General features: G+C 30.7%; 1 protein-coding gene across 9 annotated transcripts in view; it reads right to left on the bottom strand.

The window, feature by feature from the left end:
* dac (dachshund family transcription factor) overlaps positions 1-16,223 on the bottom strand; it is a 241,433-nt gene that overhangs the window by 120,980 nt on the left and 104,230 nt on the right. For all 9 annotated transcript variants that reach the window (XM_088183119.1, XM_088183118.1, XM_088183121.1 and 6 more), the window contains 2 exons: positions 11,976-12,174; positions 8,687-8,746 (listed from right to left, as the gene is read on the bottom strand). In XM_088183119.1, the coding sequence (XP_088039245.1) occupies positions 8,687-8,746; positions 11,976-12,174 (259 nt within the window). The remainder of the gene's footprint in view (positions 1-8,686; positions 8,747-11,975; positions 12,175-16,223) is intronic.

The following is a 16,223-nucleotide window of genomic DNA, read 5'->3' on the forward strand; positions in this document are numbered from 1 at the left end:
TTATTAATACAATAATAAATTAAATAAAAAAGTCTCTGGAAACCGCATCTTTTATAGTGCGCCGCAAGTGCGTCAAATTACCAAGCCCGCGAGCATTAAAAATTAACAAAAAAATATACAGGGTGTATTTTTGACGTTAAATAAACCTCACGTTCCGAAATCGTCTCATGTAATAAGCGTGTATATGTTTTTTACACAAAACACGGTTATGTTTGAACCTATAACGGGCGGAGCGCTTATTAAAACTGGGTAGACTGTCAAAATATTTACCATGCGTAAAACAAGAACTGTGACATGTGACGCGACGATCTAATGACACCTGAATGTCAATCAAAAGAGCGTATGTCAATATTGTATATCGTACATACATATAAAAGCTTAAGTACCTGTAATACAATTATTATGCACAATACACAAGTGTATAAGCCTGCCATTAAAGCACAATCGAAAATTTGCATAGAAAACTTTTAACTCAGCGAGATGAATGTCTGTGTCAATATGAATGCTGTATAGCATTTATAGATCATGTATAAAATTCCAGTGGCGCTCAACATTTTATTATTTTATTTTCAATATAAACCTGTGTAGTATATATATCTGCGAAAAAATCTCAGGCCCAATTATGCGGAATTAGCTTCGTGCATTATTGCCCCGTTACATGTTGGGCTCGCGTGCCGCCCCTGCGCGACCGCTGCCTCTGTGTGTTATGGAAAATGCGCATGGGGGTCGTCGAGTTTCATTTACATATCCCAACAAAAAAGCCAGCCACCGTTTTTGCAGTCAGCATTTTTTTGAGTGGATTCGGCACGGTCCACGGATTTCCGGCAAATTTTATTTTTGTTTACTCGAAAATCTTTTATCTGCGCGAAAATTCAGACTTTCTAAAACTGTTTTTCCGCTCTTAGGTTTATTGGGTTATCAAGCTGACAAAGTACTGTTTAATTTTGGTAAAACACATTTTTAGTAATTTTGCCAGATAAAACTTTTTTATGTTTTAAAAAAATACGAATTAATCACACATTTTTTTTCATATAAATCACTTAAAAAATGACTCTGAAAAATCTTTTTTAACATTAGTATCTCACTAAGAAATAAACATTTTTTAAGCTGCATATAAAGTAGCAAGAAAAAAATCATTTCATCATTTTATAACCCAAATTGATTTGGGAGAACTAATTACAGCTTAAATGGACCGTATTCTTTATTTTACAAATGTATTTTTAACCATTGTTAATAATACATGTGATGAAAATAGAAAAACTGTGGTTAAATAAATTGTTTAATATAATTATAAAATACTCGTTAGAACGTAAAAAAAGTAACGGCAGAAGAAGTATTTGATTCTTTACTCACATTTTTTTACTCTTATGGGATAGCAAAAAAATATTTAAAAAAAAAATGGTTTCTATGGCATGCGACGGCGTTGCTATGACGTTAGGGTGTAAAAATGGGTTGAAAAAATTGCAGTCAGAACTGTATTTTTTATATTATAGTTTGACATTGTGCTAATAAGATTTTAGAATTAATAGTAGATGATGCTTCAAAAATGAAATTTCAGAAATAAATATATTCAAATCATTTATTGATAAACTTTACGTCATGCATACATCATAGGAGTTATATTAATGTCCAGATTGACATGGAGTTGAAAAAATTCTCCCATTGATCCAATTACATTTTACACAAAGTTCTAAGAGTCAATCGTAAAATTAATTGGTAGCAAAGACCATGAGTTGGCGTATTTGTCTGAAGATTTTAATACTCAACTGACATTAGTCTGCAACTATATGCAAGTCGTGGATTCCGTATACATTCTCGAAAAGACATATCCTGGAAAACTGTTTCATTTGATAGGAACACTAAATACCATTACCATTTTTCCAAGTAAATGTGAACTTTTAGGGAAATGAATATGAATTTAATTGCCATCCAAACAATAGGTTATTTGAGATCAAAACAATTTCATCACTTTTGTTCATCAAACTTGTCTGAGCACTTCCGAGAATTTTGATCCTTTAAAGTACATTGATCTGTGGTTACTCATAGAACCACGTTCGACCATAGATACTAAGAACAAGGAAAAGAGTCGATAATATTTGTCGGACGAGAATTGGACAAAACTTTAAACATTTGCATGAAATACAATAAATTAAATTTATATTAAAAACTAAATACATATTTTTAAATAAAATAATTGCTTTTTTCTTACAAAAAAGTACTGATAAGCATATACATAAAATAAGAAAAATTAAGACATTTTTAACCTTGTACAATTTTTAAAAAATACAACAATATTTCAATCAGATATAAACTTAATTAATTATTACAAAATGAATATTTTCTTCCATTAAAAATATATACAAGAAAATACATTTATTTTTGAATGAGTACAACACTATTAGATATTATATAAGGATTTAAAGTTTATCTGAATCTTTAAATGCATACAAAAAATGTATGTGATAACTTTGTAAAGTATCAATAAAGTATCAATAAACAAAGACAAATATATAAAATAATCTTTAATATATAAAATATTATTAGTATAGAACACTTAAGTTCAGATCAAAGCTTTTTTTACAAACGCAAATAAATTGGGTAAAATAATTTTAGCACAAACATTTTTTTTGTAAAAATAAATATGTTATTTTGACTGGCATTGTCAAGTATTAAAAATCTCACAAAATGGTGTTTTCTGATTACAAATATTAACGAATGTTTAAAACCCATACTCCAAAGGTACATTTATAAAAATCACAAGCAAAAATAAATTATATACTTAATTCGATGGAATGTGAATACACAAGCTTTTTGAAATGAAATAAGAACCATTTTCTGATTTAGAAATAACTTAAGTTTTGCTCGTGAGCGCAGTACAGAAAATAAGTATGACTCTTGCCAACGCAAGAACCTGACAAAGAAAGATAAATGTACTGGACTTTTTTAATAATCCTAAATTAACTCAATTCGAGTCTCACCGGCATTAATTAATCCCATCGATATTTTTGAGCTCACCCATCGTCAAATTTTACATTTTTTACTTCACCTAACGAGGCGATCCGTCTCGAGACGCGCTTCTAATTAAAATATCAGTCAAACACGTGGTTTCGCACAATTTACATCATTCAATCAAGACGCTGTCATCCCACACGTATTATATATATTATACTATAAATATATTATACAAGGAGGTACCGATGTGCTTGGTCGCGAGGCCACGTGCTCACAGCTCATTTGTCATCCTCGCGCTAATTTGCTCTCCGGCGAGTCATTTTGTCGGTACAATTTGTACGGGACGATAACGCCCATTTCACGGGACATTTGGTCCAGAGGCCAACTTCCGAGGGAGGCCAGAGAGGGACGCAAAGATCGAGAGTTCAAGACGAGAAAACGTCTCGGAGATATTCGTTCTAATTTGCTATCTAATTAATCTTCTTACCCCATACCGACTGCGATGATTGTTTTTAATGATCCGGCATTAATAAGACGGAACGATTTTTATATATGTATATACACATTTTTCTATATAGCCTAATCTAATTCGTTTAAATCTAAATATATGAGATACGTTATAATGTACGTAAAACGAATTTGTTAGGTGTTGACGTACGGCTGGTTGTAAATGCGAGCTCGTTTACGGCGTATCTAAATTTAACCAGATTGAGATTGATTATCTCTCGTCGAATAATAGTTAAGATCTAAAAGTATCTATTTTGCTAATGGACGTTTATTTTTTATATATTGTGTGTGCAGATGAAATACTGTGCGATCATTTTTGCGTATCAAATGTGACTATTTAGCATAATTTGTTTTGAAGGACACTTTCGACTTAAGGACGCGTGCACTTTACGACTTTGCCATGTAAAGTTATACAAATTGATTCGGGGTCTTATCGAATTTAAAGTGTAGTATAATTCTATATAATAATATAAAAAATAAATATTAAATAAAATATCGTAAATAAGGCAAAACTAATTTTAAATTATTAATTGAAATCTATTTGAGTCTATCAACAGAAATAAGCATATTTTGATCTATATCGTTGTTTAACCTTTACATTGCATTGATATAAAGCGTATTAGTAGAAAAATACACAAGCAAAATATAATTTAATAATATTAAAAATTATATAGTCATATAAAATGTCTAATCGAATATATAATTTGCAAGAATGAAAATATTTTTGATATATTGCATATATTTTAATTTATTTGTACACATTTAAAAAAAATATATATGTATTTTTGGTTCAAACTGTATATATTAACCGTTTTTTATAAGTTTTGTAGAAGCAACACCCGGCCTAACAACGGATAATCTCACATCTCAACCTCATATCCCCATCAATCATCTCTTCACGGTTAACTTATTGCCAAACGTCTGCCGTTCGGACGCAAGAAGCAACCCTACGACGCATTAAGGGGTGTTTTTAAACCACATCGTTACGCCGTGTTTATTCGATTCCTTCACAGTGTGCGATATCGCCAAAAAATGTGCTTTAGATGAATCCTTAACACGTTCTTTTTTACGGCGTCACCCCGCTAATGACATTATATTTCATAATGCCGGTTGAAAGATAAGAAGCCGGGCGAATAATAGCTTCACCCATACACCCAGGCCCCCTTGTGGGTATAGTCGAAATTAAATTTTGAATCAACTAATCCCGAAAGGCGTTTCGAATACGAACGCTTCGCACTTTTTCCCAGCTGAAAATGACATCCGGATGAAAGATGATGACAAAATAACGAGGTGTCGGCGGTGTGGGGTAACGCGGACCCCCCGAGCTCGGGCGATGACTTGCTGAAAAACATTTTCGTGTAAAAGTGGCAAAGTCGAAAACATTTTAATGACGGGAAGCGATATTTTTTATATTTATGAAAAAATGGAATGTATAACATAATAAATCAATGTTCGCTCTTTTCGAATTTAATTTGAGACTTTGCGGAATTAATTAATTATACTCGAAGATAGCTTTTCTCTTAACAATTATTCTGAATATTATATTTAGGCATATATACAATAATTTCTTATAAACAATATAAATACAAAGGGTAATTATTTGTGCCAACCTAAATAAAAATATGATTATAATATTTTTAACCGCCGTTTAATTGATACATTTGACTATAACAAAGAGTTAATTGTGCTTGCAAGAAATAGTACAGTTAAGCACTAAGCATTTTTGAAGCTTGTTAGACTTTCTAAAATATATATAATATTATATTCTAGTTTAAAACTATATAAAGAGCTTCGGTCATTACAATTTTGGTCAAATTCCAAATGATAAATTTTCCTTTTGAAGAAATTAATAATATCACTGTTTCAAAACAACTATACAAACTAAAAAAAACTAAGTCACTTGTGATTTTTAAGTACTTTTAAAATTTTGATCAAACAACTATATATAAAAACTAATAGCAGATTACAAATAATTGTAATTTTTGGTAGTCTTATTAGTATGGTGAAAATCTTGTGACATTTTTTTAAAAATAAAATTTAGTTATAAAATATTTAAAAAAACTTAAAAGATATAATAAAACATTTAATATTGAGAATCATTTTTATATATTTTTTCATAAAGCATCATCAATATATATTCTAGTTATATACATAATAAAAAACCCAATCAAAGCTTTGCTTTGATTTGATTTGAACCGATTTATTAAAACCTTATTGTATCAATAAAAGTATGACTGGTTCAGAAAATATTCTAGATTTTTTTATAAACGTTTGTTTATAATATGAAATATTAATTATAAGCAAATTGTTAAGACTTAAGTAAATAAATTAAAAGCTCATATATATACTCGTTTCATAACCCTCAGGTATCGTCTTACTCTGTGGGCTCTTGAACCAACATCCAATGAGCATTAAAAATCTTTTTCCACAATACGAAAGCTGAAAGCGCATTTCCCAGTATAATTGCGACTCCAAGTGCACAATTGAAACTAACGACGTAAATATGCTTGAAAAAAGCACACAGAGAAACGAGCACAAAAACGTGACGATTCCTCGCGACGATGTTCGTGGACACGCATAACATTAACCGAGGGGAACCTGTCGGATGCTGCGGACGCCAAATGAATGATCCGCGAGGAAAACATGAATAATGAACCTGTAGGTGGCTCGGTGTGGGGTGGATGCAGGAAGTAAATGAAGGAAGATGAAAAAAGGCAACGATAAAAAGATTAACACGGCGGCAAAGACACCGTGCAACATAATGGGACAGGATCATTTATCTAAATATTTTTCGCTTATTTAGATACGTCCGATTTGGAGAAAGCTCGCTGGAAAGTCATTAGTAAAAACCGGTGGCTAAATACACGCGGTGTGTTTAGCAGTGATGCTGCAAAAGTCTCCAAAGACAACCACCCCACAAGATGATAAATTGTTATACAGATGCACAATGGCGATTTAAACGGTTTGGCAATGTTTAAACTTCCTTAATGTGAAGAAAATGAGCAATGTTTTATACACATGTATGAAAATAATTCAACCAATATTTATAGTGAGTTGTGAGAGACGTTTCAGTCGTTCGTTCAGGGTATTTATTAATTAATCCCGCGTCATAGCGTAAGGGATGAGGTGAGGCAAGATGCGCCCGAGTAAATGGGGAGTCAGATGCTGTGTGGACCGAGCAGGCTTGCTATGATGGCAACGAGATTACGCGGCGCGAATTAATGAGACTAGCTGTGACTTATGCCGGGATGAATTTGCATATCTGTCCGGGCCGCATTGTCGACGAAGTTACTTTGTATCAGCTCTGTGTATAAGCCTTCGTTGGACGCGAGATAATCGCTGAAATCAATTTCGGATTAGTGAATCAATCTGAGACAGTCTTGAATCGATTCAATGGTGACAATAATTAATGGTTATCTATCTACATATATGCATCAGTAAAATATAGTAAAATTATGTATTAATATATGTTAGAAATACACACAATATAGGTATATCACTTTAAATTCAATTTAATTTCAATTAATAGGCTGCGTGCGTTTGCGAAGTCGTCAGATTCGAACCGATTAATCGTCTCTCTCTCGCCTCCGTAATGCCGCAATTAAAGTGTAGGCGCTCGTGACGTACGTAACGTGACGTTGATGCATGAATACACGTAGCTGGAGCCCCCCGTGGGGCGTAGCGCCCTTTCTGGATGGCCACACATCGGGGTGACGGGGCCGTTACTCATTCGCACGGTTCGGTCAATCCCCGACACTCCATCTGCCATGTCTCTCTATCTCTTCCTACGGGGTCTGTCGCTAAGCTACAATCTGACCCATTAAGCCATAAATCGGATTCAGGAAGCGACGATTTATAATTCGCTGCAAACAATTTGGTACAGAGGCAAGGAAGGCGATATATATAAGTATATTGTACATATCGGTCTAGGGTTCTCAATGGCAGTAAGTCTTCATATTTTCAATAAATCTGTTCTGATTGTATGGGCCAAATTATGACGCGTAATATTTATATACAAATACATATTACTAAAATTAATAATAATTCATTAAGTTTGACTATTAAATAAATTGTTTCTTATAATTGTTCTGAAAGTAATGAACTGAAACAAAATATACAATTAAATAGATAAAAATTACGTATAATTTAGAGAATCTCAAGGTAATCAGCGAGATAAAAATATCAATAGTTAGTAGCAAATATTAAATTTTGAGCGCAGGATGTAATACAAAGTGTAGGTTTGAGCTGAAATTTTGCTACGTTTGGTGTGTATTTTAAATGTGAAAAATATGGTAATCAACGTTCGGATCTCGCCAATAATTATCCGGCACATCCGCTCTAAACAAAACGGTTGCGGATCACTGGTCGCGAAAATCGCGTAATCCCATGGCATTATCCGGGTCGCGGCTAGTAGGAAAAACAGAGGGAAGCGAACATTCGGTTTAATCGCAAACGGATTATTCAGACCCTGGATCCCGTTATGTGCGCATTTTTCGGGATCCGAATGATTTATTCGTCTTCACTCTTTCCCCCGCACTCTACAGCTACGATCCGACGACTTGATTTATGCCCCAACGAGCCTTGTTACACCTGTCATTTTTTGTTTATTGCGCTTAAAGCCGCCATAAATCTCAATTGTCGGTTAACGCTCGCACGATTTTTCACAATCTGACTTTCACTCTATGAATGACTTTGGCAAAGAAAAATCAGGCGTATCTATGTTTTAAATAATTCCATAAAATATTTTAAACTAAATTAGTATTTTTCTTTAACAAAATTTCGCGGCCAAGTACGATTTTTTTACCGCAATAAAAAAATTAGGGTTTTTCTTCACAAAACTGCGCTTGATTTTATTTAGTGGCGAAGCTAAAAAATATAAAAAGTTTCTTACTCAAAAACATGGGTTACTTAATTTTATTAAGATGCCTAGCAAATTTGTGAAAAAATACAGCATAGCTTTATTGATAGAAATGTAATAAAGCAAAAGTTTTAAAGAAGTTTGTTAAAAACGACTATACGAGAAACGTCATATAAATAATTTTCTTCATTATATTTTTTTGATTTATATAAATAATTAACAAATAAACAATGCAATAAAGCTAATTTAATTAAAAAAATAGTTTTTGATGAAAGTATATATTTTTTACTGTGCCTAAATATTCGAAAAACTTTTTTTATTTTGAGCTCCCAATAAATTACCTAAGAAATTGTTAAATAAACGACTTACCTTTCGAGATGTTTGACAATGTCTTCGTACGCAGCCCTGCAATTCTCCCAGATTCCGGACCTGTCAAAGTCAAAAGAGGTTTAGATTTAATTGGTAAATAATCTCGTGTCTTGGGGAGAAATAATTTTCACCATCGCTTTAAAAACGCAAAAAATAATACACAACACAGACTTCTTTCTGAAGGGAGGGTGGGAGGAAGTGGGTGGCTACGATGGGCGGAGTAGGAAAAGCGCTGTCGGGTTTCCTAATTCCGGATCGCAATTTTCCTAAATGGCTCCACCGTCTTTTTGAGTGTAAATTAGATTTGTAACGCGGAAAAATACTTCTTTTTATCAAACGTAAATAACCATTTAAAATTTGCCCGTTCTTGAAAGCGAGGCGAAAATTAAAGCTAGCGAGAACTCTACAAATGGGGCCCCAGAGGACCGACACAAATTCGCTTTTGTATTCTTTTACACTCGAGTAAATTTAAAAAAATATATACCCAAGCATGTATACATATACTAATATATAATTTTTGAGTTCCAAATTATTTTTCACTAATCTAGCCATTTTTAATGTACCAAATTATTATAAATTGCTTTAAATGTATATAGTAATATAAAAAGCATTATAGAGCAGTGGTAACTAATTAAGACCTAAGTTTGAATCCTACATAGACTCTAATGTTTTTCAATTTTAATAAAATGAGTGATTAATAAATAAATATAATTCTTATCGATTATCACAGATCAGATGTTTTCAGATTTTTTTTATATCAATGATAAATAATTAAATTTAAATTAAGCTAGGCCATGCATGATTTACAGACAGACCTTAACTGTGAATTGTCAAACAAATGATTTTTTAACTAGTGACCATACAGAAATATTTTCATCATTTAATTAAATTAAATCCTAAATTATATATATTTTATAGAATACTCTTTAATTGAAATGTGATATTTAAGGAGCCAAATATTACCGGGCAAAATTCAAAAACTAAGGAATTCTTAATGTGATCTTTTTTAAATGAATTTTCATGAATATTTTAAATTATTTTACAACCACTGCATTTTTTATAGCACTGCATAAAGTGGTAGATCCGTACCAGAATTTATTTATTTTATTAATTTATTTAGATAAATGTGTATACAATAAACAAATATAATTAAAACATACATAAAAACATTATCAGAATACAAAAAAAAGACATTTTAAATTAAAACCTATTGCACGAAGATGTTTTTTTATTTATTCCATTGAGGAAATCCGCTACAAAGCTTTTAATAGAGGTAAGAAGTATTTGAATGGCAAAAATTTTTTTACGATTTTCTCTACTACTTTAATTAGCGTTATCTTTGTATTATCTTAGTATTATAATAATTAAATTAATAATCAGGTAATAAAAAATCGTTTCGCATGAAATTCGGCAGATTGCAAAAATATATGGGGGTTTTCTACAGAGTTTTTATTTTTATCTGGTTCGAAATATGAAAAATGTAAAGTAATTTGATTCAGGTACAATTAAAAAACATTGATTTAGAGCTAAGTTAAAAATTGCAACCAGCAAGTAAAAAAACAAAATGAATGTCAATAATTAAATATTATCTAAGTCTAGAATCTTTTACTAATCAAAAAATTAATAAATTTTCAGCTTTTCTTTCAAGGCAGAAGATGGTTACAGAAATTATTTTAAGGCTATTTATTGACTGTAGAATAAATATTAAATTGATTCATAGTCATTAAAATCAGTATAGTCCACTAAAGAAATCTAACATTTATCATTAGTTCAACAATTAGAAAAATAAATTACTTTTCGTCTTAAAAGGGTCAATAAAAACACAATCTCTTACGGATTAATGGAGAAATAGTTAAAAATATTTGCATCACTTACAAGAGAAAAAATAACTTACAGTACTTATTTGATGCCATGTTTTCGATTAAACCAACATATTATATACAAAACGAAAGAAATATTTCCACGCCAAAAATAAAAATGAACAAGGACGGCCGATTCCACTTTAGATGGTATATGGTTTTCAAATTGTTATTTTATTAGTAATGCGTGTAATTGTACATAATAATAAATAATAGGTGTTAACCATTCTACAAGTTATTTTATTATTTAAGAATTATTTCCAAAATAAAATCAGTAAAGATATTTTAGATTGTTAAGAAGCTTACAATAATATACAGTATTATTATATCACATACTATGTATTACACATATATTTTTTGCCTATCAAAACTTTTGAGAATGAAAAAACATTTAGAAACTAGAATGTTTTGCTGCTATTCACATTGCAATAATAATTCAAATGATGAAAAGATAATCATATTGTGAGAAAATCTAAAGACAAGAATTTTCGTTGCAAATAATCTCTATATACGACAACATTTCTACTAATCAATCTAGAGCATACTTGTGTATAAAGTAATTATTTTACCGTTAAATATATAAAAGTATATGTTTAAAGAATTAATAATACGTGAGATTAACTAATATTAAAACTGAAGAATCATTATCACCATTGTCTGTATCACACAATGCTTTGGTCGGAACTTATCTGATCGGCACAGCACTGACACCCCTGTCATTTATTAGACGAACGTCGAAAAGAAGATGGCAAGCTGCACGATGGGATGCACACATAAAGTCTAATCTGCCTCCACTGGCATTTGCATATTAATTAAAAGCGCAGCACAGCGATGATCACGTGTGCCCCCATTTCTAGTAAGGTCTGCAACCTCACGTAAGGGGGTGGCGAGACAAACAGTCGACAACGACCCAAGTATAAAATACTATTCGTTCTTTTAGGGCTATTCAGTGCTTTATATCAAATGGGCATTATTTAATTAGGCATTTATTTATACGATATTGGAGTAATACTTTTAATATATATCTGGTTAAGAATGGACTCAGCTATTTATATAATACTACGCCATAGGATTATACATTTCAATACATATACATGCAACGCGTCTTAATAAGATTAGCATTTTTCGAAGAGACCAAAGTACAAGTATCAAAGAGCTCAACCGCAAACGAAGGAATGAGACCGAAAGAAAATGCAATGAAAGAATATATTGTTATGTTATTTGTACGTCTTCTTTCGTTAAAGGCGGTTCTCGTATTCTTGATTAACTAATCCTCTTAAAGTCAAACGGAAACGTTTGTTTGGCCTCTAACCTAAGACCGACTCGGTCGGAATTAAAGCAATAATGTTATTAACCTGTGACATGCACGAAAGCTGCATATTTTCACTAATTATTGTACGAGGTTATGTAAATTATATAATTGACTTTACCTGGCTAAAGCTTCCATGTTGGGCATGTTTGGTTGCCCTTTGATGATTGATCCATCGGGACGCGGTAATCCGTGTGGTGGCATGCCAGGAGATAGAAGAGCATGAGGTGCATGCATGAAGCCCATGTGTCCTAAGTGCGTCGGTGGTGCGTTGTAACCGTTGGCCAATAGGGGAGATTTTTCCAGTCGTGATATGTCGGCTAAAAAAATAAAATAAATAACATTTAATAATTGATTGTAAATTTAATTTAATCTAAAATGTACATTTTATATTGCTTCAAAATCGATAAAATATGTCGAGGCCTAAAAATAATTTGTGATAATATATAAGCAAAATAAAGGTAGATTTAATAGATTAAATACAAGAAATTATACATTTTAAAAAGGTAAAATTATTTTTGTACGTTTTTTGAAAACTGTACTAGTGACTGTAACTGACTACGTATTAAAAATAGACTAAACAACTTAATTGAGGTTCTTCACTGGAAAGATAATTATAAAATAGCGAGTATTTATGTTTTAAGTACTGATAAAGTTGAAATTCATTTATGATTCTATCATCAATATAGACATTATTATTTCTATATTAAAAAATCTTGAATAATTTTCCCGATTGTAAAATATTTATTATAATAAATTGTAAGCATTAAGTAAAAACTATTATAAGTATAGTGTTTTTATCTGATTTTTAAGATAAAATTAATTTATGATTTCACCATCATCAAAACAAATTTTAGTTTATTGTTTTTATATACAAAAATCATATTTGTTTTCCTGATAGTCAAAAATATATTTTTACAATTTATGCATATAAATATAAAAACTATTTAAGTACAGAGTTTTGCTAATTTTTTCTACATACAAAAATTTAGATTTATTTTCTGAAAAGTCAAAAATCCATTTTTACAGCTTGTGTGTATAGACTAAAAATTATTTTAAGTAGTGTTTTTATTAGTACTAAAACTTATTTTTAGTATTAAAAAAATATATGGACAAATAAGACATTTTAAATACCAGCTTCAGGTAAATTCAGTATTATTTTTTTATAAAACATAGCTAGAATAAATGATTCTTAGTAACATCTATGTTTAATTCGTGTATAATATTAAACTTTTGTGAAAAAATAAGTGTAGCAAAATACAAAATATAATTATAAATAAATTATATACATAAAACTATAAATATTCGAATCCTTCACTTTAAATTAATATAAATAAAATAGGTGAGAAATGGCTTATCTCTACAATTGTTATATAAGATTTAAGAGAACCAGTATTAAGACAGTGTCTTAATGAAACAGCTTTAAAAAACTGCATATTTTAGTGTTATAATTAAAAATAAATTACGACTTATTTTGTGATTTCGTAGGTTGTTATAAAACATCTTGAATATTTTAAAATTGGTTTTAAAATTTTTTTAATTTCTAAACTAATAAAAATAGCCGATAAGAAAAATTTAAGTGTAAAGTTAAGTAAAAATATATATCTATTGGTGAAAATGTATTTGGACTTCGCTAGTAATAATATAACTTGCCAGATGAAATATATATTCACTGGTAAAACTACTATATTTGCTACTACTATATATATATTTGCAAAATCCAGAATCTTTCACCAGTCCAAAAAATTTATGGCATAGAAAAAGCTGCTTTAAATTTAATTTAAATCATAGTTTATTATAATTTTCTTTAGTAAAATGATTAACAAGAAGTGAGTTCTGGTACATTTGTTGTTAAAAAAACCCTGCTTGTACATATATGATATTATTTATATTTTAAGATTTAAATTTTCGTTGTAATATTCTTTTCCAAAAGCAATCTAACTCAGCGTAGCTAATAATATTATTTAAATAAATATTTAATTGAAGATATTTAGATTTAACACGAAAAGTAATATCAAACCCAGCTATTTTAATATAAACTTTAATATTTTGAATATATGCTAAGAAATTATATTATAAATTAAAAAATATAGTAAGATATGTCATCATATTTTTGCATTAAGATATACCATAAATATAATACATTTCAAACCACACACGCTTCTTATAAATTACAACAAAAAAATTAAATCTGACTCATGGTGCTTACAATTTGAAGCAGTCTGAGAAACGTCTGACTATATTTTTTTGAAGAGATATATAAATATGTTTCATAATAATATTATAATACATAGAGAAATATAATTTAATAGACAGATAGGTGAGTTGAAACTCGCCATTTATCTCACGTCCCAAAAGGGTTCCTCCAACCACAATCACACTGGCTTCATGAGCGCGAAAATGAGGTCGAAATCCTTTATTGCCTGCCTCTTTGCGGTCCGACACCCCGTTGCAAAATCGTTTAAATACACGTCGTGGCCCACGTACGATTTAGCACAAAGCCAGCCGAATAAGTCTCTGTGTAATTCCGCCGCTAAACGGCCGTCTGCGTTTTGACCCTACACCCAAATAATAACTCGACTCCGGGAATTATTTACCGCATATTTATACAGCGGTGTTAATTCGTGCCTAATCTTTGTGTTTGAAACAATAACACCGGCCACAATTTACATAGGTTTCCGCGTGGATATTGTATTTGCGGCCCCCCGGGGGTGGCGAAACCCGCAGTTCGCTCTCTCTGGACAAATAGCCGCAGTCGACCCTTTTCGGCCGTTTTATTTCCTCTTTGTGATCAATATGAGAATGTGTGTGTGTGTATAATATACAAAAACGCATGTGCGAAATTCAATTATCGGCCTATTTGCGCTTCGTTCCGATCAGAGTGTTATTGGTCAAAAATAAACGTGCGATTACGCTTTATTTTTGTATGTATGAAAAAACAACTAAAATAAAACGTTTAAAAAACAGTATTTTAATTTATATACTATGCAAATATTGGCGGGCAACAAAGGATATAATTTAATGAAAAACGCACACCGTGACAAAGAACAGTCAATTTACAGCAATATATAATTAAATATAGATGGCCTTAAGTATAAATTAACTATATCCAATAATGCTGTATTTTCAATACAAAAATTGAGTGGTTTACTTTTATTCATTAAAATGAAAAGCAATTAACAATCACTAATCAATATTATAATTTTTAAACTCAAAAGTGAAAACAGACGTTTTAAACCCAATTTCGGTACAAATTATTTAACCACTATTTTAATACGTAACATTCAAATTCAAGTTATATATTTAAAACCAAATTATTATCTTTAAAATCATATACATATTAATTAAAATACAATCATACACAATTTTATGATACAAAGATTAAAACCACAAAATTCTGATCAACACACATATATTATACAATATTTATATTTAACTAAAAATATATTCGATGGTTGTTAAACCAACATAAAAATTTTTACTAAAATAATAATTGTCAATGTCAAAATTTTAACAAATAACTTACTTGCGGATATCCCCTTTTATTTAATTATGCAATTATTTTAAAGATGCTCAAATAACATCAGATAATTTTGATAAATTACTATTGCTGCAAGTCAACTCCAATAAACGGTTTTTAAGTGTGTTTTACATTATGAAAAATGATGCACCATAACAAATGGACCAGTTAAATGTAACCTAAAGTTTTATTTTAAATTACATATAAATAAAATATCATAATAAACAATAAAGTAAAAATATAATTTTAAATACATTCAGTTTGCAAAGACTCTTGTTAAACACAGTTAAAATTAAAACCCCGCTGACCACACGCATTCGTCCTGTAGACGTAAGGAACATATATTGCCCCTTTTATTCAATTATCCCACCCTGAGATTTAATTGAAAAGGGACTGGGGAATAAGCGGAAGTGTATGTGCATATATATATAATACATACATACGTACAAATATACATTTAATATACATTTATTACACACATATATGTACATAAGTGTCCATCATATAAATAATTATGGTTATGTGAAGCAATTTCAACTACAAGCTCGAAGAGCGATGAAAGCGTGCCCGAAAACGAGAAATAAATCTGAAATTATGATCTTGATTGCCCGGGTAAATTATCGCAATTTATTGCGGGCGTTATATTAACGCAAAATATACTTATTGTGCCAAATGACATGAGCCGGAATGGGAACGGCAATCAAAAGGGCATCATTCGAAAATTATATGGAATTAAGAGAATTGGGATTCGGAATGGAATACAAAATGTATATGATTGCGATAGGATTGACTAGACGTGTGATTGGTTATTTAATAGTCTGTGGTTTTGACGCCGATCGAATCAAATTT

Source organism: Plectrocnemia conspersa, unplaced genomic scaffold, assembly GCF_051122295.1.
Source record: "Plectrocnemia conspersa isolate PC_06_02 unplaced genomic scaffold, ASM5112229v1 ptg000003l, whole genome shotgun sequence".
Lineage (NCBI taxonomy): Eukaryota > Metazoa > Arthropoda > Insecta > Trichoptera > Polycentropodidae > Plectrocnemia > Plectrocnemia conspersa.